Below are 24684 nucleotides of genomic sequence, written 5' to 3'. Positions count from 1 at the left end.
ATCTCCCTCACCTCACTCTCTCTCCCTCACCTCTCTCCTCACCTCACCATCTCCCTCCCTCACCATCTCCCTCCACTCTCACCATCTCCTCACTCACACTCTCTCCTCATCTCCCTCACTCTCACCTCTCTCCCTCACCTCACCATCTCCCTCACTCTCACCACTCTCTCCCTCACTCTCACTCTCCCACTCTCACTCTCTCCCTCACTCTCCTCTCTCTCCCTCACTCTCTCACTCTCTCAACTCCTCTCCCTCACCTCACCTCACCTATCTCTCACTCTCCTCACTCTCACCATCTCCTCACCTCACTCTCTCTCTCAATCTCCCTCACCTCATCTCTCTCACCTCTCTCTCCCACTCTCCTCACTCACCTCTCTATCCTCGCTCTCACACTCTCTCCCTCTCTCTCACTCACTCTCCCTCACTCTCACTATCTCTCTCCTCACCTCACCATCTCCCTCACTCATCTCTTCTCCCTCACCGACTATCTCTCCCTCACCTCACATCTCTCCCTCACTTTAGCTTCTCTCACTCAGTGACTCTCTCTCTCACCTCCTGACTGCTCACACGCATATGACGACATACACGTGTAAGGCCTTCACACACACACACACACACACACACACACTCACACACACATACACACACAACAACAAGATAAGAACCATCATTTGCAACATTGCCACTAACAACCCCTCCTCCCTCCCCTTCAAAAAAAAATGCAGCAATGTCACCAGTAAACAAAAAGGAAGAAAAAAATTCATCAATAATTGCATCCAGGCCACTTGCAACATTACCTCCACCCTCACCCCTCCCCCTTTATCCCCCCTACCTTTCTCCTCCCCCTCCCCTCCCCCCATAAAAAAATTCCAACCAAAACTCTGGACACTATTATACTACAAGCAACAACAACGAGGCAATTGCAAAAAGGAGTTCCACATTGCACAACCCACGCTGTATACCAACTATGCAATGGCTTAGTAAACAGTCGTGAGAATTTTGGTCAGGTACAGTCGCCTTCACTAGTGCGTTTACAGGGACTCGTCAGGTTTTGTGCAGTGTGGCAGCGCTGTGTTTGTTTACATTCGACAGAAGGAAACTCACAATAGTAAACATACTATGGAATCAAAGTAAAACAATATTAAAACAAATATTTCAAAGATAATGATTTATGGAATGTTTAAAGGCGAGCCCCTGTAAACGCACTAGTGAAGGGGGCTGTACATATAACCTGGCGAGCCCCTGTAAACGCAGGTGTGAAGGGAACTGCACCTACCTTCAGAAATTTCAAGAGGTTAATAAGAAACTCATTTCCTGGAATATAGAAAATATTGGTTGAGATTGGATGTATAAATTGTGATTACAATCTGTTTAATTTTGCCTCGAAGGTAAAAAATATTAAATTGAGTTTTTTGTTAGTGTGTGTGTGTGTGTGTAGAAATTTTGGAGAGAGACAGAGAGAGAGAGAGAGAGAGAGAGAGAGAGAGAGAGAGAGAGAGAGAGAGAGATAACAGTCTGAAATGACGTACACACACACACACACTACTACTACTACTACTACTGTAGTATTCTACTTTGCTGTCACTCGGAATCGAGTATGACGATCATCCAGCTATGATACAATGATATGAGTTATTAAGGATGTCACCTTCGTTGGTGAGCTCTGAGGTGACTCGAAAGGCCGATACGGGACCGGCAGGGCCGTCCAGAAATGTTGCAGGTATGGAGGGCTACATCTAATGAGGGAGGGGCGGCGGCAGGGTTTTCCGGCGCTGGCGCTTTTCTTTCTCAGTATGTAGTCGAGCTAACTCTAAAGTATAGTCAGTAAAGATGGGATTAAATGAATACTCAGTTTAAATACACTTACATAATTATTAAGACAAATTATTAAATATAAGTCGTTTCCACAAAGACTACAAAGTATATGAAGTTTCAGTGATAATTTCTCATTAATATATACACACATTACTTCTCTACTCGTTAAATTCACCAATACTAACTAGTGAGCTTCTTCAATACGCATCATAATACAAGTCCATTGTTAACTCCTCACTAGGCATTCACTTGTTAACAAAGGTTTCAATAACAATTTCATCACCTATTTCTGGTTTTAATAATAATACTCATATATTAAACTTAGTCAATACATGAGACCTGTTCCAGAGTTCTTCCACTTTGATGTTCAGAAATAAACTTGAGAACTTCCTTGACAAATACATGGCATTAAGCTTAAACCGCTACAAGCTTAAACCGCTACAACCTTAAACCGCTACAACCTTAAACCGCTATAAGCTTAAACAGCTACAAGCCTAAATAGCTACAAGCTTAAACAGCTACAGGCCTAAACAGCTACAAGCCTAAACAGCTACAAGCTTAAACAGCTACAAGCTTAAACAGCTACAAGCTTAAACCACTACCAATTTAAACCGCTACAAGCATAAACCGCTACCAGTTTAAACCCGTGAAAATAATTATTATTTTCGATTCCTAATTTACTGCTGATAAATAACAATAAATCACTTTAAATCACTGATGTTCACTTTCCACAAAAATCACGTAAATAATTTATTAATTCACAGAAATAAATAATTTCAATAAATGAGGATGTGTTAGGGTGTGTCAGTGTGTGTCAGAGATGTGTTAATGAGTATCAGGGAGTGTCAGCGTGTCAGGGATGTGTCAGAGGATATTAAGGATGTTAGAGTGTGTCAGGATGTGTTAGATTGTGTCAGTGTATCAGGGATCTATAAGAGTTCCAGGGAGTGTCAGAGGGTATCAGGGAGTGTCAGGTGATGTCAGCGAGTGTTATGTGGTATCAGGGATGTGTCACTATGTGTTAGGGATGTCAGGGTGTATCAGAGGGGTGTAGTAGAGGTGTGACGGTAAATCTATATAACTGATCTTGTTAAGTTCAGAACAATAGCAGTCTCTCTCTCTTTCTCTCTCTTAACTGGATTATACCTGCAGTGTGTGAGAGAGAGAGAGAGAGAGAGAGAGAGAGAGAGACTCACATAAAAGAGAATAAAGCAAATTAAAAGAGAACGATAATGGAGTAGTGAAAAAATTATAAATAAATCAGACAGACAGACAGACAGAATTGACTTGAAGAAGACTAACGTTAACAGACAGACAGACAGACAGACACACACACACACACACACACACACACACACACACACACACACACACACACACACACACACACAGAATTAAATTGAAGATGACTGGCAAACTTGAAATTACCATAAAAAAAAACTTCTCCAAATTACATGAGGTTTTCTGTGTGAGATTATGTGAAGTTCTCATCAAAGAGATACTAAGAGACCCCTGGCGTGATGAGAAGCGAGGAAAGAGAGAGAAAGAGAGAGAGGGAGTGAGAGAGAGAGAGAGGCAGGGAGTGAGAGAGAGACCAAGATAGAGAGAGGCAGGGAGTGAGAGAGAGACCAAGAGAGAGAGAGGCAGGGAGTGAGAGAGAGAGAGAGAGAGGCAGGAGTGAGAGAGAGAGAGAGAGAGGAGAGAGAGAGACCAAGATAGAGAGAGAGAAACCAAGAGAGAGAGAGATAGACCAAGAGAGAGAGAGAGATAGAGAGACCAAGAGATAGAAAGAGATAGAGAGAGAGAGAGAGAGGGGGGTACAGGTAAGTGGTTTCTTTCATCTTTTAAAAGGTCTATCTGTTGTATCCTACATCAATAGTCTCTCAACCTGTCTGTCTGTCTGTCTGTCTGTCTGTCTGTCTGTCTGTCTATTTATATTACTGCTTTTGTAGGTCTCTCTCTCTCTTCTTCTTCTAACCATTTCACCACACTACCTACATTACCCATCATTTTTCACTCACTACTCTCACTCAACACTCCTCACTACCACACTCACTCCACCACCTACACTGGTTTCCCTCACCCACACCCACCTAGCTTGTGTGGACAGAGGGGTAGACTCTTCAAGCCCATCCACTGTGAAAACTGCACAGTAACTTTCTAAATTGGCTCTAGGTAGTGAAAGGTCTTTGGACGGCAGGTAGTGGTGGTAGTGGTGGTAGTGGTGGTCATAGTGGTGATGATAGTGGTGGTAGTGGTGATGGTATTTGGCGGTGGTGGTGTGTGATGATAGTGGTGATGGTGGTGATGATAGTGGTGGTGGTGGTGATGGTATTTGGCGGTGGTGGTGGTGATGATAGTGGTGGTGGTGGTGTTGATAGTGGTGGTGGTTGTGGTGGTAGTGGTGGTAGTGGTGGGTCATAGTGGTGATGGTGGTGATGATAGTGGTGGTAGTGGTAGTAGTGGTGGTAGTGATGATGGTATTTATGGTGGTGGTGGTGATGATAGTGGTGATGGTGGGAGGATAGTGGTGGTAGTGGTGATGGTAGATTTTGAAGTGGTGGTGGTGGTGATGATAGTGGTGGTGGTAGTGGTGGTAGTGGTGGTGGTGGTGGTGTTGATAGTGGTGGTAGTGGTGGTGTTGATAGTGGTGGTGGTTGTGGTGGTAGTGGTAGTAGTGGTGGTAGTGGTGGTCATAGTGGTGGTGGTGATGATAGTGGTGGTGGTTGTGGTGAGAGTTCGTAATTTAGAGAGAGAGAGAGAGAGAGAGAGAGAGAGAGAGAGATGGAATACAACAACAACAAAAATGAACAAAACAATAATATAAACAACAAACAATTCATTAAGTAAACAAGATAAAAAAATTCTAAACATCGAAAACAAACATTTATTGATATTCCTTGCTTTCGTCATTAAAAACCCTATAACAATTACACTCAACATATTATTGATGATTTTAGATAATTTGGGAACTATTTAATTATAGACAAATAATTAGAATATAATTTTAAATAACTTTGTTGAATGTAAATAAATTTAATTAATTAAAATCGAAATTTGTAATGTCTTCGTCATTCAGGAATTGGATGAACTTAGATAAATAATTGGGTGTGTGTGTGTGTGTGTGTGTGTGTGTGTGTGTGTGTGTGTGTAGTGTGTAGTGTGTGTGTGTAGGTGTGTGTGTGTGTGAGTATGTGTGTGTGTGTGTGCGTGTGTGCGTGTGTGTGTGTGTCAGCGAAACTTGTAATATAAACAACACAAAATAACAAATAACAAACACACAAACACAATATAACAAAACAAATCACACAAACACACACCTGCCCCTCAAAACAAACAAACAAATACAATTTACTGAAAACGGAAGAAAAAAAACACATCTATCAATCAATTCACTGAAAACAGGAAATGGACCAATAAAACACACACACACACACACACACACACACACACACACACACACACACACGTTCCAAGAATGAGTTAAGAAGAATGCAATAGTTTCTTTTATTTTCGTTCACCAAAGATGTTGTTTAAGTGGCACAGGTATAATGAACACTCAGGACGAAACATTAAAAAATATTACAATCAGAAATTACACATTGCATTGTTAACTCTCATTTGGGGGGAGGGGGGAGGAAGGGGGAGGGAGAGGGGAGGAGGGGGGAGGGAGGGGAGGGTGGTGTGTTGAGAGAGAGAGAGAGAGAGAGAGAGAGAGAGAGAGAGAGAGAGAGAGAGCACTGTAGTCAAGTCACGCCTACAAACATCATCACAATCTTGCCAGATTAATGTACTTTGTTCTCTGCATAGTAATGCTCTCTCTCTCTCTCTCTCTCTCTCTCTCTCTCTCACCTCTCTCTGTTTGTCTCTATCTCTCTGTCTCTTTTCCTGTCCTTGTCTCTATCTCTCTGTCTCTTTTCCTGTCCTTGTCTCTATCTCTCTGTCTCTTTCCCTGTCTCTATCTATTTTTGCATTTTTATATCTATTTCTCTGTCTATTTACACATAGTATGTATTTATTTACGAATCAGTCCATATATATATATACTGTATATCTGTCCGAATAACTGTCTATCTATCTGTCTGTCTGTCTATTCATCATTTTATCTATCTCATTCCGTGCTATATGAAAAAATTCCCTGTCATCACCGAAAAAATTCCCTGCCATATGAAAAAATTCCCTGTCATCACCGAAAAAATTCCCTGCCAACACCGAAAAATTCCCTGCCATCACCGAAAAAATTCCCTGCCATCACCGAAAAAATTCCCTGCCATATGAAAAAATTCCCTGTCATCACCGAAAAATTCCTTGAGATCACTGAAAAAATTCCTGTCATCACCGAAAAAATTCCCTGTCATCACCGAAAAATTCCTGCCATGAAAAAATTCCCCCTGTCATCACCGAAAAAATTCCTGCCTCAGACAAGGAAAGTTACCAAGGGCGTAAAGAATTCCTCCCTCCCTCCCCGCCGAGTATTTTTCCCTCTATCTTCAATCAACATGTATGGCTCTCTCTCTCTCTCTCTCTCTCTCTCTCTCTCTCTCTCTCTCTCTCTCTCTCTCTCATCACTTTTTCCCTCTATGCCTCCTCCTTCCCTTCTTATTCTACCCCCTCTTTCTATCTCCTTCCTTCTCTCCATCCCGTTCTCATTCTCTTCTTCTTTCTTTCCCCCTCAACTCCTCTACCTATGCCTTAGGGAGGACTACGGGAAATATTTTTAGGGGAATTTCCCGAATAGTGGAAGAGAGGGAGGGGGAAGAAGACCAAGTTAATGAAACAGGCGAAAATAAGAGAATGAATAAATCTTAGTTATCACCTTTCCTGTTTCTGTGTTTGTCTTTCGTTTTATTCTTAACGTTTTTTCCTCCTTCATGTTTTGTCTGATTATTGTCTTTATTTTTTAGTTTCTTATTTTTCTCTTTCCAGTCTTCTTCATTATCGTCCCTTTCTTTCTTATTTCGCGTCTCCCTCCTTCACTACCTCCCTCCCTCCCTCCCTCCTTGGCAACAATGTGGTACAAGGCTCCCTCCCTCGCTGGACACACTGTGGTACAAGGCTCCCTCCCTCGCTGAACACACTGTGGTACAAGGCTCCCTCCCTCGCTGGACACACTGTGGTACAAGGCTCCCTCCCTCGCTGAACACACTGTGGTACAAGGCTCCCTCCCTCGCTGGACACACTGTAGGCTCCTCCTCGCTGAACACACTAGGTACAAGGCCTCCCTCGCTGGACACACTGTGGTACAAGGCCTCCCTCGCTGGCCACACTGTGGTACAAGGCCTCCTCGCTGGACACACCAGGGTACAAGGCCTCCTGCTGGACACACTGTGGTACAAGGCCTCTTCGTTGAACACACTGTGGCACAAGGCTCCTCCCTCGCTGGACACACTGTAAGGCCAAGGCCCCTCGCTGGACACACTGTGGTATAAGGCCCCTCCCTCAAGCTGTGGGTACAAGGCTCCCTCCCTCGCTGGACACACACTGTGGGTGCCAAGGCCTCCCTCGCTGACACACTGTGGTACTGTTGCCTTCCTCGCTGGACACACTGTGGTACAAGGCTCCCTCCCTCGCTGGACACACTGTGGTACAAGGCTCCCTCCCTCGCTGGACACACTGTGGTACAAGGCTCCCTCCCTCGCTGGACACACTGTGGTACAAGGCTCCCTCCCTCGCTGGACACACTGTGGTACAAGGCTTGGCTCACTGCCACACATTCCCACACTGTGGAGACTGTGAATGCGGGTGATGACACACCCTTAAGTCCTGCCGTAAAGGAACGCCACTGCAGGCAGACGGTGGGTGAACGTTAATCTGGCGTAGCGTCCATAAGTGTGTCGTTACAGGGTAGAAGAAGGAGTGGGAAGCCAGGCATTGTTAATTCCTTGTGCTGGCGCTGGTGATGCTCCTGTTGGGGGCTTGTGACGTGCATATTGGCTAATTGACTTCTGGCGCCGCGAGTGACACCCATGTTAACTCATGGTGACGACACTGTGTTGTTTATGTCAGAGAGAGAGAGAGAGAGAGAGAGAGATATCTTTCTATCTCTCTATCTCACTCATAAATTGAAGATAGACACCCTATAAACACAAAGAGAGAAAAGACTTAAATAATTAAAGAAAAACACAAAATCACAGGTAAACATATAACAAAAACTTTGGTTGTAACATAATTCCCCCTCAATCTTATGTGACCTGACCTGGGTGGTGTGGGGGGGAGGTGTGCATGACCTTGACTCTTGACCTTTACTAACACCAAAAATAACCCTTCGTGATGCTTTAAGGGTTGAAAGACCCGTGTGAACTGTGAGGATGGCTGTGGTGAGGGTTTGAAGACGATAGTTCAGTGCATTCATGAATAAAAAATAAAAATAAAAAAAAAAGCGTAAAATATTAATAAAGGAAGAACAACGAAATAAGTGATGATTAAGAATTAGCAAATTATGTTAAAGTATTGGTGTGGAATAAATCTATTTATTAGGTGAAATACATCCATCAGTTCAGTCAAATAGGGATGAATATATTTCGTATTGAACAAATGTTATGGTATTCGTTATCGTGTGTGAAAAATATCTCAAATTATAAGTGACGTGAAATTGATTTTAAGGTCAAATTAGGTTAAAAATATATAGATATATGTTTTATATATTTCAATATGATTAGATAACGTTATGACAATGATATGACAACGGTATAACATTAGTATACCAGTAGTGTGACAACAGTATGACAGAGATATGACAGCGATATGACAAACGTATGAGAGGGATGTGACAGCGATATGACAACGATATGATAGTAGTATGACAATGGCATAACCTGTAGTATGACAACGGTATAACCTGTAGTATGACAACGGTATGACAGAGATATGACAAAGGTATGACAGGGATATGACAGCGATATGACAACGGAATGACAGTAGAATGACAACGGTATGACTGTAATATGCCAATGGTACGACAGTAGTATGACAACTGTATACCAGTAGTATGACAACGGTATGACAGTATTATGACAACGGTATGACTGTAGTATGAGAACGGTATGACAACGGTATGACAGTAGTATGAGAACGGTATGACAACGGTATGGCAGTAGTATGAGAACGGTATGACAACGGTATGACAGTAGTATGAGAACGGTATGACAACGGCATGACAGTAGTATGAGAAAGGTATGACAACGGCATGACAGTAACATGAGAACGGTATGACAACGGTATGACATTAGTATGACAACGGTATGACAGTAGTATGAGAACGGTATAACAGGAACGAACCAACTGAGGTCGACTGTTAACTGATGGAAACTCAATAGTGGACAGTACCACAGAGCAGATGTCCCATGTATGTATGTATGGTTGTATGTATGTATGTATGTATGTATGTATGTATGTATGTCCATGTGTGTGTATTATGGAGATTATACAACACAGGAGTAGATTATGAGAGAGAGAGAGAGAGAGAGAGAGAGAGAGAGAGAGAGAGAGAGAGAGAGAGAGAGAGAGAGAGACGATAATCTCTCTCTTTCATGTCCCTCCGATAGGAAATGCAATAGAGATTACAAACAAATTCTTTCCTTCCTTCCTTCCTTCCTTCCTTCCTTCCTTCCTTCCTTCCTTCTTCTTGTGTCTACCTCACTCACTCCCATTTTAACCGCTTCTTCTCTTCTCTTCTCTTCTCTTCTCTTCTCTTCTCTTCTCCCTCTGCTGTGCTCCCCTCTTTCCTCACTCCCTCACCCTCTTGTGGTAATTCCAGGAAAGGTCGGGGGGTAGGAGGGTCAGGGAGGTAGGAGGGCCAGGGGGGGTCAGGAGGGGGTCAGGGGTGATGTTCTGATGGACATATCGTGAGTGAGGAGACTGTGAGAAAAGGAGGTGGTTTGGTGAGGGGAGAGGAAAGGGAGGGGGGAAGGGGAGGGGGAGATAGTGAGGGGAGAAGGAGGGAGGGGGGGGTGAGGGGAGAAGGAGGGAGAGGGAGGGGGTTGAGGGGAGAAGGAGGGGGTCGGCGCCGTCTTGGTTATGGTGGACCGAGACAGCAAAAATGTATCGGACATTATTAACTCTCTCCTGCCTGACGCTGAGAGAGAGAGAGAGAGAGAGAGAGAGAGAGAGAGAGAGAGAGAGAGAGAGCATGGTACACTCCTCTAAACACCATTACCATTTTCTTCAACTTACCTGTATTCTAATTAAGGTGATTTATATAGTCTTTACCTGAGTGTGTTGTGTTTATAAAATACCAATGTGTTTTTATTATGTGTTTTAATCTTTGTTTTATTTGTGTTTACCTTAGTATAATCTCTGTGTTGCTGTGTTTTAATTCAGGTTAGGTTAGGTTAGGTTAGGTTAATGGATGCTACAGTGTTTTTTCTAAGCATCCATGTGCTCTTTACCCAGCAGGTATGGGGCCATTAATTAACTTACCTTAACTAGTTAACTTTTGAGGTAACAGTTTCCCTTAACTTAATCGAAATTTGGGCGAATTAATTGATTAACCTCGATTAATTATCAATTAACTCCTTAGAAAAAATAAAAATAAGTAATATATGACACCAGCCATTGTGTATCCAATATATTTAGCATTATAAAGTGTAATAAGTATGTGATGGTAAAGTTTATTTCATATGCAGAATTCTTATGTTATCGTGATATAATTTTTCAGGTAAGCAAGTCTAACTTTGTTTTGCTTACTGAAATAATAACATTTACACGTGAAAAACTGTTGAGTAAAAAATAAAAACGGTCAAGAACTTTTAATTATTTTATCTCAAGACTTATTCATACTAAGGAAGTAGTGTGTCAGACTGCCTCACTGTTCAGGTAGTGTGTCAGACTGCCTCACTGTTCAGGTAGTGTGTCAGACTGGCTCACTGTTCAGGTAGTGTGTCAGACTGCCTCACTGTTCAGGTAGTGTGTCAGACTGGCTCACTGTTCACTGGCTCACTGTTCAGGTAGTGTGCCAGACTGGCTCACTGTTCAGGTAGTGTGTCAGACTGGCTCACTGTTCAGGTAGTGTGTCAGACTGGCTCACTGTTCAGGTAGTGTGTCAGACTGCCTCACTGTTCAGGTAGTGTGTCAGACTGGCTCACTGTTCAGGTAGTGTGTCAGACTGGCTCACTGTTCAGGTAGTGTGTCAGACTGGCTCACTGTTCAGGTAGTGTGTCAGACTGCCTCACTGTTCAGGTAGTGTGCCAGACTGCCTCACTGTCTGGGTAGTGTGCAGATCTCACTGTTCGTAGTGCGTAGCTGTCACTGTTCAGGTAGTGTGTCAGACTGCTCACTGTCCAGGTAGTGTGTCAGACTGGCTCACTGTTCAGGTAGTGTGTCAGACTGACTGTTCAGGTAGTGTGTCAGACTGGCTCACTGTCTGGTAGTGCCGACTGGCTCACTGTCTGTGTAGTGTGTCAGACTGGCTCACTGTTCAGGTAGTGTGTCAGACTGGCTCACTGTTCAGTAGTGTGTCAGACTGGCTCACTGTTGCAGTGTGTCAGACTGGCTCACTGTTCAGGTAGGTGTCAGACTGGCCACTGTTCAGGTAGTGTGTCAGACTGGCTCACTGTTCGTGTAGTGTGTCAGACTGGCTCACTGTTCAGGGAGTGTCAGACTGGCTCACTGTTCAGGTAGTGTGTCAGACTGGCTCACTGTCCAGGTAGTGTGTCAGACTGGCTCACTGTTCAGGTAGTGTGTCAGACTGGCTCACTGTTCAGGTAGTGCCGACTGGCTCACTGTTCAGGTAGTGTGTCAGACTGGCTCACTGTTCAGGTAGTGCCGACTGGCTCACTGTTCAGGTAGTGTGTCAGACTGGCTCACTGTTCAGGTATGTGTCAGACTGGCCGCAGGTAGTGTGCCAGACTGCCTCACTGTTCAGGTAGTGTGTCAGACTGGCTCATCGGTTCAGGTAGTGTCAGACTGGCTCACTGTCTGGTAGTGTCAGACTGGCTCACTGTCTGTGTAGTGTGTCAGACTGCCTCACTGTTCAGGTAGTGTGTCAGACTGCCTCACTGTTCAGTAATGCACTGGCTCACTGTTGGTAGTGTGTCAGACTGGCTCACTGTTCGGAGTTTCAGGAGTGTGTCAGACTGCCTCACTGTTCAGGTAGTGTGTCAGACTGGCTCACTGTTCAGGTAGTGTGTCAGAATGCGGGTCAGACTGCCTCACTGTTCAGGTAGTGTGTCAGACTGGCTCACTGTTCAGGTAGTGTCAGACTGGCTCACTGTTCAGTAGTGTGTCAGACTGCTCACTGTTCAGGTAGTGTGTCAGACTGGCTCACTGTTCGGGTAGTGTGTCAGACTGGCTCACTGTTCAGGTAGTGTGTCAGACTGCTCACTGTTCAGGTAGTGTGTCGACTGGCTCACTGTTCAGGTAGTGTGTCAGACTGGCCACTGTTCAGGTGTGAGGTAGTGTGTCAGACTGGCTCACTGTTCAGGTAGTGTGTCAGACTGGCTCACTGTTCAGGTAGTGTGTCAGACTGCCTCACTGTTCAGGTAGTGTGTCAGACTGGCTCACTGTCTGGTAGTGTGTCAGACTGCCACTGTTCAGGTAGTGTGTCAGACTGGCTCACTGTTCAGGTGTGTCAGACTGGCTCACTGTTCAGGTAGTGTGTCAGACTGCCTCACTGTTCAGTAGTCAGACTGCCTCACTGTTCAGGTAGTGTGTCAGACTGCCTCACTGTTCAGGTAGTGTGTCAGACTGGCTCACTGTTCAGGTAGTGTGTCAGACTGCCTCACTGTTCAGGTAGTGTGTCAGACTGCCACTGTTCAGGTAGTGTCACTGGCTCACTGTTCAGGTAGTGTGTCAGACTGGCTCACTGTTCGTGTAGTGTGTCAGACTGGCTCACTGTTCAGGTAGTGTCAGACTGGCTCACTGTTCAGGAGTGTGTCAGACTGGCTCATCTGTGTAGTGTGTCAGACTGCCTCACTGTTCAGGTAGTGTGTCAGACTGGCTCACTGTTCAGGTAGTGTGTCAGACTGGCTCACTGTTCAGGTAGTGTGTCAGACTGGCTCACTGTTGTGGTAGTGTGTCAGACTGGCTCACTGTTCAGGTAGTGCAGACTGGCTCACTTGTTCAGGTAGTGTGTCAGACTGGCTCACTGTTCAGGTAGTGTGTCAGACTGCTCACTGTTCAGGTGTCAGACTGCCTCACTGTTCAGGTAGTGTGTCAGACTGGCTCACTGTTCAGGTAGTGTGACGGTCATGTAGTGTGTCAGACTGGCTCACTGTCTGGTAGTGTGTCAGACTGGCTCACTGTTCAGGTAGTGTGTCAGACTGGCTCACTGTTCAGGTAGTGTGTCAGACTGGCTCACTGTTCAGGTAGGTAGTGCTCACTGTTCAGTGTGTCAGACTGGCTCACTGTTCAGTGTGTCAGACTGGCTCACTGTTCAGGTAGTGTGTCAGACTGCTCACTGTTCAGGTAGTGTGTCAGACTGGCTCACTGTTCGGTAGTGTGTCAGACTGGCTCATTGTTCAGGTAGTGTGTCAGACTTCACTGTTCAGGTAGTGTGTCAGACTGCCTCACTGTTCAGGTAGTGTGCCAGACTGCCACTGTTCAGTGTGTCAGACTGGCTCACTGTTCAGGTAGTGTGTCGACTGCCTCATCAGTAGTGTGCCAGACTGCTCACTGTCAGGTAGTGTGTCAGACTGGCTCACTGTTCAGGTAGTGTGTCAGACTGGCTCACTGTTCAGGTAGTGTGTCAGACTGCCTCACTGTTCAGGTAGTGTTTCAGACTGCCTCACTGTTCAGGTAGTGTGTCAGACTGCCTCACTGTTCGGGTAGTGTGTCAGACTGGCTCACTGTTCAGGTAGTGTGTCAGAATGGCTCACTGTTCAGGTAGTGTGTCAGACTGCCTCACTGTTCAGGTAGTGTGTCAGACGGCTCACTGTTCAGGTAGTGTGTCAGACTGCCTCACTGTTCAGGTAGTGTGCGACTGGCTCACTGTTCAGGTAGTGTGTCAGACTGGCTCACTGTTCAGGAGTGTGCCAGACTGCCTCACTGTTCAGGTAGTGTGTCAGACTGCCTCACTGTTCAGGTAGTGTGTCAGACTGGCTCACTGTTCAGGTAGTGCACTGTACTGTGTGCAGACTGCTCATTCGGTAGTGTGTCAGACTGGCTCACTGTTCAGGTGGACTGGCTCACTGTCAGGTAGTGTGTCAGACTGGCTCACTGTTCAGGTAGTGTGTCAGACTGGCTCACTGTTCAGGAGAGTGTGTCAGACTGCCTCACTGTCAGGTAGTGTGTCAGACTGGCTCACTGTTCAGGTAGTGTGTCAGACTGGCTCACTGTTCAGGTAGTGTGTCAGACTGGCTCACTGTTCAGTAAGTGTGTGTCAGACTGGCCACTGTTCAGGTAGTGTGCCAGACTGCCTCACTGTTCAGGTATTCAAACTACAGTATTCATTGACTCTTCTGGAAAACAATTACAGGTTATTTCGTTATTTAATTCCCTTAAGCTAATTTAACACAGACTGGTTAACTTAACTTACCTTAATCGAAAAAATCTTACCTTAATTAGTTAATGTTAAAAAAATCAGGTTAACTTAATTGGAAAAAAATGAAAATTAACTGAACTAGTTAACTTTGAAACTTAATCGCCCCATGCGTGATACCCTCCCTCCCTCCCTCCCTCCCTACCTCCCTTCCTCCCTCAGATCAAAACATCTTTATCAGACACTTTCCCTCAGTCTCTAGTGGGAGGGGAGGGGCAAGACGTCTCGGTGTATCAACTTGGCAACAACACTCATCTCATCCTTGGCTAGTTGAGAAAAAAGTCACTATGCTTTCTTTTATAGCTGAGTTAATTGCGCTTATTCACCTGTTTACACCTGCTGTTTACTTGCAGGTGCTTTTACCTTAAGAGTTGTTCTAATTAATCTTGTTTACCCACAGCTGTTCTCACCTTTCATATCTAAAGCTCAATGTTTACCTCACCAGCTGTGCTAATTAAGCTTAGATGTTCTTACCTAATATTTACATGCAGGTTTTTTTGTTTACCTCACCAGCTGTTCTAATTAAGCTTACTCACCTGTTATTACCATTTGTTTACCCGCAGGTGCCATGTTTACAGTGGACCAACGGGAGGGGCCCACAGAGCTCGCCTTCAAGTACGCCGTATACCGTATCAACAAGGACTCTGAGCTGCTACCCAACACCACCTTAGTCTACGATATCCAATATGTTCCCAGAGATGACTCCTTCCACGCCTCTAAGAAGGGTGAGTGAAGGGGGGAGGAAGGGAGAGGGGAAGAGAGGTAGGGAGAGAGGGAAGGAGGGAGGGAGGGAGAGAGAGAAAGGTAGGGAGAATAGAACCTATGCCTGTGACATCAAGAAGTATATGGCCGGATACGAGTCTTCTGTAGCCTTCAAGGAGAGTGGGTGGAGGGGAGACAACGGGAAGGAGGGAGGGAGAGGGAGAGAAATGAAGGGCAAGAAGGGGGGATTGGAGGAGGGAGGGAGGGAGGGAGGGAGGAGGAATACTAGTGTATAACATCCTGTGCGTCTTCAGGGTTCCTTTTAATCCTACAAGATGGGAGAGAGAGGGGTTTCTAATCTTTGTTTCTCCTACAACTCTTCAGTATTTTAGTAATACTGTAAAACGTTTCTGCAACTCTCTTCTCTCTCTCTCTCTCTCTCTGAATTTGGGAGGAACGAAATACAGACGGCCGGATGTGTTCGTAGCTGGCTCTAAGTTGCTGGTGAGTGAGATGCATGCAAGTTTTAGAGCCGGATGCCTTGATGGCCGGCTTGAAGTTCTTACAGTGTGTTATAGTGTTTCAGAGTCGGGTGTATTCTTGCTCTTAACTTGTGCGTTATGGTGTACTCTATCAGGCTCGTGTGTGTGTGTGTGTGTGTGTGTGTGTGTGTGTGTGTGTGTGTGTGTGTGTGTATATATATATACTTATTTTATCATCACAATTCACCACCACCACCACCACTACCACTATATTACCACCATCACTATAACCACCACTAGCACCACAACCAACACCCCTCTACTAAAACACTAACCAACCAACCTAACCACCTCCTAAACACCGAAATCTCCCAGAATATCACAAAGATCCCCAAAAAAACAGCGAAAACACCAACGAAAAACATTATCTTATAAGCGTAACCACTTATCTGTGTGTTTGTAGACGGGATGAACACTGCCAGGTCGATTAATCTTGCCTGTAATGTTGTTAACTGTTGAAATGTTTCTCGTTTAATCTAGCCTTGACAATGTTGATGAGAGGGGAAGAATGAGAGGAGAAGGAGAGAGAGGGGGGGTGGTTGATGGAGGAGGTGGAGGGTGGAGGACAGATAGGTCTCTTAAAATTGAATATTCGCCTCGTTGCTCTGAGGTGAAATTGAGTTGGCTCGCTAACATAAAGGTGTCTGAGTCATTTAAATAGACGTGTGATTACGATTGAAATTGAATACCTGTCTGTTTTTATTGACAGGGTGGGCGTTGATGCCTTGGAGAGAGAGAGAGAGAGAGAGAGAGCATCACTGGAGTTTTAGGAGAATGGACATAATATTAACTCATGTCAGTCATTTCAAGTGAGAATTTTCGTGTGTGTGTGTGTGTGTGTGTGTGTGTCAGTCAGAGAAGACAGGGAGAACTCACACAAGCACTCGCACGCCCTCACAAACACGAATAAAACCCAAACATCCCCACAAACAAACAACCAGACGTATAAACAAACACCAACACACCCACAAACACACACACCCCCACACCCCACAAGCACCCCCTCCACACACGGTCAATACAACGCATAGATATTGGTTGATAATGAAGGTATTTAAAAGCATCACTCTGGGTATATACTGAACGTGTTTATGTATACTAACTTACCTGAGTGTGTGAGAGGGGAAGAGAGAGAGAGAGAGAGAGAGAGAGAGGAGCAGTCTACTACAGCAGAAAATATATTATGTTTGGTAGCGAACGGATGAAATGTTTACAGCATAATAATGATTGTTCCCTCAATGCCTGCAGGGCGTTTGCTTACCCCCTCTGTTGTTCTCCTCCTCCCTCCTCTCTCTCTCTTCTCTCTTCCTCCTCCTCTCTTTCTTCTCTTTCTCTCCTTCTCTGTTTCTTTTTCTCTCTTCCCTCTTCTTTATCCGTCCTTCTTTTTCAACTCCCCTCACTTGTCCTCTCTTCTTCTCTCTTCTCTATTCTCTTCTTCTTTTCTTCATCCCTTCATCCTCCTCTCCTCTCCTCTTCCTCTTCTGCCCTTTCCTCTTCCCCCCTCCATTCTTTCTCATTTCCTCCCTTCCCTCTTCTCTCTTCTTTTCTCCTCCACCTCCTTCTTCTCCTCTTTCTCTCCCTTTATCCTCTACCCCTCTAATGTATGTATGTATGTATGTATGTATGTATGTATGTATGTATGTATGTATGTATGTATGCATGTATGTATGTTCCCACCTTAATACCATTATTTATATACCATTAATTACCCTTCATTAAAACACCTGGGTAAATTACCTTCATTACCTTATCATTAACTTTCTTCAGTAAGTCATAGGCGATTAGACAGATTACTTAGGTGTTATATCGATGATTTAATTAATTATTGATGTGTGTATGATTGACTGATTGGTTAATTCTAAAAAAAATTTAGTTTTACATTTTTTCTGGATATCTCTCTCTCTCTCTCTCTCTCCTACTGTTTGTCTGTAAACTGGTGTGTGTAGAGAGCTCAGTACACCAGAGAGAGAGAGAAGGAGAAGAGTATTGTTTGTGTTATTGTGTATGTTGGCGTTGCTGTCAGGTGATATCTCTCTATTGCCTGCTGACACGGACTCTCTCATACGTCACCATCAATCATCTTTCCTGCAATTGCACCACAATTTCTCTACCTGCTCCTTTATCCACCTTAATTAATTGTGAGGGTTATCTTGATCCCAAAGTTGAATTAATCCTAAACTAACCGTCAGTAGATGGGATTAAAACTCTCAATATATCGTAAGTCATTTTTTTTTAACCTTAAGTTCAGATTTTTGGTTACGACAAATAAATGGATAAATTTTCTCTATAATTCTTCTTTTGTTTTATTTCTGTTTAATTATCCATCTTATTCTTTCTCTTCCTTCTGTCTATCCATACCTCTCTCTCTCTCTCTCCACAGCCATAGATCTGTTACAATAGTTCAATGGAAACCTTTCACTCCATAGCTGCCTCACACTAAAATTCCCATGTTCAGTCTAGACTACACTCTCTCCTCTGTGTGGGTGTGGGAGGGTGAGAGGGAGGGAGCGTGACTCTTGCGTATATTCATTTCATATTTGGACCACCACTGCCTGCCTGCCCTGCCTGCCTGCCTGCCTGCCTGCCTGCCTGCCTTGCCTGCCTGCCTGCCTGCCTGCCTGCCTGCCCCACTTGAATATTGAGTACTTGAGAGTGGTTCCTCAATACCTCTTTCAGTTCATCTTTACTTTATGCTCAAGTCAATATACACAGTCTATTTCATTATTATTATTATTATTATTATTATTCCTACAATTATTATTTAAACATATATTTGTTATCACACTAATACCATCATCATCATCATCATCATCATCATCATCATCGTCATCATCATCATCATCATCAATATCATCACATATTTCCTTCTCCCTATCAACTTCCACATCCCAAAGCTGTCACAGAATTAGCCCAAGACAAGAAATATCATGACAACCACGCACATTTTCCCCGGCTGGTTGTCCTGTTTCTGGTAATTTGGTCTAATTTGCATACACTCATGTCAGTTGGTGTTTATTTGTCTCTGTGTTTTGATTTCGTGTATTGTGTGTTTGTTTGTGTTTTGTTTTGGATGAGTTTTTAAAGGTGGCTGTTGTTATTATAGGGGTTGTTGTTGTTGTTGTTGTTGTTGTTGTTGTTGTTCAAGACATCATTGTTCAACAGATGCTATTATAATTATCACTACTAGTACTACTGTCACCATTATTGTTACTACGAATATTTATAATGGTTGCCCCTCGTGTTTGAGGATGGCTGGTCCAAGGGCCACCTAGGGGTGAATTTTTTTGAGGTGTAGCCGCCAACACAACAACCACACCCTAAGTTAACGAGCTGCATGACCCAGTGTTTAAGGTGGAAGCTGTCGCCAACACAACAACCACACCCTAAGTTAACGAGTTGCATGACCCAGTGTTTGTAGAAGCTGTCGCCAACACAACAACCACACCCTAAGTTAACGAGCTGCATGACCCAGTGTTTAAGGTGTAGAAGCTGTCGCCAACAAACCAACCCGCTTAACGAGTTGCATGACCCAGTGTTTAGGTGTAGAAGCTGTCGTCAACACAACAACCACACCCTGAGTTAACGAGTTGCATGACCCAGTGTTTAAGGTGTAGCTGTCGTCAACACAACAACCACACCCTGAGTTAACAGCTGTATGACTCAGTGTTTGGTGTAGAAGCTGTCGCCAACACAACAACCACACCCTAAGTTAACGAGTTGCATGACCCAGTGTTTAAGGTGTAGAAGGTGTCGCCAACACAACAACCACACCCTAAGTTAACGAGCTGCATGACCCAGTGTTTAAGGTGTAGAAGCTGTCGCTAACACAACAACCACACCCTAAGTTAACGAGCTGCATGACCCAGTGTCAAGGAATAGTCCGAGAAGACCGGACAACTCGCCAACTGCACTGGCTAACCATTACCCCGGAACACGATCCACAAATCGGTTAACATCCAGGTTCCTAATACTGCTGGGTAGACAGAGGCAAATGGCGTAAAGAAACTCACACATAGTCTCACCCTGCCCGAGGATCGAACCCGGAACCACTCGCTTGTGAGGCGTGTATGCTGACCATAACACCACCACTTCTACCATTACCATTACTACCACCCCTACCACCACTACTACATTACACTACTACCAAAGGAGGAGGAAGAGGAGAAGGAGGAAAGAAGAATAGGAGAAAGGAAAAATTTTACTCGATGTTTTCATTATATTGTGCGTACAACACTTCTCGGCGCTCTCACCTCGTCAAGATAAGAGTGACATAAGTGCCGCCATTGCCAGCTGATGCATCCCACCACAAGAACACAAACACTGATCTTCTCCACACTTCGCGCGTCCCTTAAGGACTGGTGGAGGGACAATGGCGGTCATTTGTTACTGAGACTTCAGTTTATTGCGTGTGAGTGAGGAGGGAGTTGAAAGGTTTTACGTACATACATACATACATACATACATTAACATACAGACAGATAGATAACTACTACTACTACTTTGCTGTCACTCAGAATCGAATATGACGATCATCCAGCTATGAGGCAATGATATGAGTTATTGGGGATGTCACTTTCGTTGGTGAGTTTTGAGGTGACCTGAAAAGCCGATACGGGACCGGCAAGGTTGTCAACAGATGTTGTACGTGTGGGGGGCTACATCTAGTGCGGGATGGGTGGTGGCAGCGTCTTTCTGGCGTTGGCGCTTGTCTGCCTCGGTATGTAGTCGGGCTAACTCAAAAGTATTGTCACTTTCTCGTGTGGTGCTCCTCCAAGCGTTACGGTGTGGAGTAATCGTCTCCCAGGTGAGGGGGTCGATTTGGCACTTATTCAGGTTTGTCTTAAGACTATCCTTATACCTTTTCAGTTGCCCGCCAGCGTTACGTTTACTATTCGTTAGGGTGACGTAGCTGCTTTGGCAGTCTACTGTCGTCCATGCGGGTAACATGGCCAGTCCAGCGTAGTTGTTCATGGATAATGGTAGCCTCGATGCTCCCGTTGGTGTCAGCAAGAATACTGGCATTTGTTCTCTTGTCTTCCCAGCGAACTCGGAGGATGGAACGTAGACTACGTTGGTGAAAGTTTTCAAGTGCCTTGAGGTGCCTCCTGTATGTGACCCATGTCTCGCTGCCGTAGGCAGGTGGGGAGGACCACTGCTCGATATACGTGCAACTTTGTAGATAATTTCAGCTCCTACAGCTGAAGACACGGGTACGGAGTCTGCCAAAGGCTTGAGATGCACATCTGATCCGATGCTGAATCTCTTCATCGATGTCCGCGGTGGTGGACAGGTGGGAGCCGAGATACTGAAAGTGGGTAACATTAGAGAGGGTAGTACAGGCAAACAGACAAAGTAAAAATAATGGATTTGTATGGCAACATGAAATAGTACAGAGAGAGAGAGAGAGAGAGGAGAGAAGAGGGAGAAGAAGAGAGGTTATTTTATCTTATATAAGAAACAAAAACACTTTTTATTTACGATATAAGTTTATCCCTAACAACGTGTCCCACGAGGGAAGAGGGAAGAGGGAGAGGGAGGGGGAAGGGAGAGAGAGAGAGAGAGAGAGAGAGAGAGAGAGAGTAGGTGAGGAGTGATAGACGAAGACGTATATAGTGTATGCGTGTGTGTGTGTGTGTGTGTGTGTGTGTGTGTGTCTATAAAGTCAAGTCCCATGCACAGCTGGGTTAACTCAGGATGCCATGGGATCGAACTAGTGGCTCTCAGTACAAACGAGCTATATAACCACTCGGTCGTCAACCTCGATAAATGTAACAAGAGCTAGACTGAACTGTAAAAAAAACATATATTGTACTTTAAAAGATAATTAGTCCTAAAAATTGGTCCTTAAAAATGGGTTATGAAAATTTGATCTCACAATATTTTCTCAACAAAATGGTCTTATAAAAATTGGCTCAGGATAAATAATAGGAGGGGCGAGGCGACATAACACTCGACCAAGATCGTAAAATATCACCTATAATTGGGTCACCATCACTCAATATGGGTTGGGAGATTCAATCTAATATTACTAATTGGAGGTGCGAGGGAGGGAGGGATGGGTGGGATAGATGGAGGAGGGAGAGGAGGGAGGAGGGAGGGTGGGATAGATGGAGGGAAGGAGAGGGAGGGAGGAGGGAGGGGGAGGTAGGGCGTGGATAGATGGAGGAGGGAAAGAAGAGAGGAGGAGGAAAAAGGGAGAGAAGGGAGAGGAAGGGATGGGAAGGAAGCAGGAAGGGAGAGTAAATGTAGGTGTGTGTGTGTGTGTGTGTGTGTGTGTGTGTGTGTGTGTGTGTGTGTGTGTGTGTTTAGTTGACGTTCCTACGGTGGTGACTGACAGACAGACAAGACAAGCAGACAGACAAGCAGACAGCAGAGAGACTCAGACAGGTACGCAGGCGGCACCAGGTCCTCAGGTAAACGGTACAGGGATAACAACAGGTATATATTAATAATTGTTTTGGATGACTAATTTATGGCAAGATTTCAAGGGGGTGAGGGGGGAGTTAAGGGGAGTAGGAGGGCAGGAGAAGTGGGGAGTAAGGGGTAAAGGAGGGGGCTGTGGGCATTGTGGGTAGAGTAACCAGCATGGGTTGAGGAAACATCTTTAGATAATTCAGAAAGTGACAAAAATTCTGAACACAAATTCCGGAGAGAGAGAAAGAGAGAGAGAGAGAGAGAGAGAGAGAGAGAGAGAGAATGCGACTAAACACAAAAAAAAACACTTCACCTGTATATGTATTCTAAACCAGTAATTACAGGTGAATGAATATGTATTTCAATATGTATTTGCATATGTACTTCAATATGTACTTGTGTCGGGGTTTTACTGAATATAATTGTGTATTGAGGGTTAAAGCTTCACATCCATTCAGCTGTTTGAAGGCGAGACTCGTTTTTAGGTTAATACAACACATTACTCCTGTGTTAATTAGAGTAAATGAGCCTCACCTGCATATTGTCGGGTTTATATCGAGGGAACATTTGATGCTTTAATGTTACAAAATTTGCATATATTATTCAGCAGGAAATTAATGTTGCAGAGTTGAAGTAGGTTCTGTCTGTCTGTCTGTCTGTCTGTCTGTCTGTTAATGTTATTATATTATGTTGATTATTGTATTTTATTGTTTTCTTATGTAATGTACAGACACACACACACACGCACGCACACACACGCACACACACACACACACACACACACACACACACACACACACACACATTAGGTAAACCTTTAAATTAACTAAAAATACCACAACCTCTCTCTCCTCCCCTCAATACCATATACAAACAAAACCCATATCTCACCCCAACCAAACCCAACCAAACCCAAGCAACCAAACCCCAACCAAACCCAACCAAATCCAAACCAAACACCAACCAAACCCCAACCAAACCCCAACCAAAACCCAACCAAACCCCAACCAAACCCCCAACCAAACCCCCAACCAAACCCCAACCAAAACCCCAACCAAAACCCCAACCAAACCCCAACCAACCCCAACTAAACCCAACCAAACCCCAACCAAAACCAACCAAACCCCAACCAAAACCCCTGCAACTAAACCCCCCCAACCAAACCCCAACCAAACCCCCAAACCAAACCCCAACCAAACCCCAACCAAACCCAAACCAAACCCAACCAAACCCAACCAAACCCCAACCAAACCAACCAAACCCCAACCAAACCCCAAATAAACCCCAACCAAACCCAACCAAACCCCAACTAAACCCCAACCAACCCCAACCAAACCCCTTAACCAAAAACCCAAAACCAAACACCAACCAAACCCAACCAAACCCAACCAAACCCAACCAACCAACCAACCCAACCAAACCCTAACCAACCTCAACCAAACTCTTCCTCAACTAAACCAAACCAAACCCAACCAAACCCAACCAAACTCTCAACCAAACCCAAACCAAAACACTCAACCAAACCCAACCAAACCCCAACCAAACCCAACTAAACCTCAACCAAACCCGCAACCTAAAACCTCAAATAAACCCCAACCAAACCCCAACCAAACCCAACCAAACCCCAACCAAACCCCAACCAAACCCAACCAAACCCCAACCAAACCCCAACCAAACCCCAACCAAACCCAACCAAACACCATGAAATATACCAATAGGAATTATACTCACCATTAATATATATTACTCCTTCATCTCCCCCCATAACAGCGTGTGAACAGATATATTTCGGCGTTCAAGCTGTTTTCGGGCCTTCAGATCCCCTCTTAGGGTCACATATCCAATCAATCTGCGACGCCTTGGATATACCACACCTGGAGGCTCGTCTGGATCTAGAGCCTGAGTATAAAGAGTTCTCTATCAACCTGCATCCGAGCCACGAGGTGTTGAACAGAGCCTTCCAAGACGTGATGGCCTTCTTGAACTGGACGGAAGTGGCTATTATCTATGAGGAGGATTTAGGTGAGAGAGAGAGTGAGAGAGAGAGAGAGAGAGAGGGTGAGAGAGAGAGAGAGAGATTATCTTCCATTATTCAGGCAAAAAACGATGATGAATGATCGACTGAATGGGGAAGCTTCTTGTATTATTCTTTGTGCATCTTAAATCAGCTTTCTTCTTCTTCTTCTTCTTCTTCTTCCTCCTCCTCCTCTTCTTCTTCCTCCTCTTTTTCCTCTTCCTCCTCCTCCTCCTCCTTCTCCCCATCTTCTTCTTCCTCCTCCTCGTCTTCCCCCTCCTCCTTTTCTTCTTTCCTCTTCCTTCTCCCCCTCCACCTCTTCATATTCTTCCTCTTCCTCCTCATCTTTTTATTCTTCCTTCTCCTCCTTTTCTTCTTCTTCTTCCTCTTCTCCTCCTCCCTTTCTTCTTCTTTTTTCTTCCTATTCCTCCTCCTTATCTTCTTATTCTTCCTCTTCCTCTTCCTCCCCCCTCACTGGCATCATCAATCATTAAGCCGTCGGCTCCACCACTTCTGCCTGTATGTGTATTTATTAATGATATTTAAATGAGAGAGAGAGAGAGAGAGAGAGAGAGAGAGAGAAAGAGGAGAAAGAGAGAGAGAGAGAGAGAGGATAAGTCACTTCCCCTTAACAAGTTAACCCGAACTAAAACCTTTCCATCTCTTTGCCAACATCATATCTCTACTTGCTCTTTTCATTAATTTATCTCTCAGTATCTTTT

The 24684-nt window shown here is 44.6% G+C and overlaps 1 protein-coding gene across 5 annotated transcripts in view; it reads left to right on the top strand.

The window, feature by feature from the left end:
- The window catches only part of LOC121854143 (glutamate receptor ionotropic, kainate 2-like), a 152916-nt gene that overhangs the window by 66333 nt on the left and 61899 nt on the right, over positions 1-24684 (top strand). For all 5 annotated transcript variants that reach the window (XM_042348566.1, XM_042348568.1, XM_042348570.1 and 2 more), the window contains exons 3-4: positions 14854-15015; positions 23719-23970. In XM_042348566.1, the coding sequence (XP_042204500.1) occupies positions 14854-15015; positions 23719-23970 (414 nt within the window). The remainder of the gene's footprint in view (positions 1-14853; positions 15016-23718; positions 23971-24684) is intronic.

This window comes from Homarus americanus, unplaced genomic scaffold, assembly GCF_018991925.1.
Source record: "Homarus americanus isolate GMGI-L3 unplaced genomic scaffold, GMGI_Hamer_2.0 scaffold24277, whole genome shotgun sequence".
Classification (NCBI taxonomy): Eukaryota; Metazoa; Arthropoda; class Malacostraca; order Decapoda; family Nephropidae; genus Homarus; species Homarus americanus.
The sequence above is the reverse complement of the archived record's forward strand: the minus strand, read 5'-3'. Positions and strand labels throughout refer to the sequence as shown.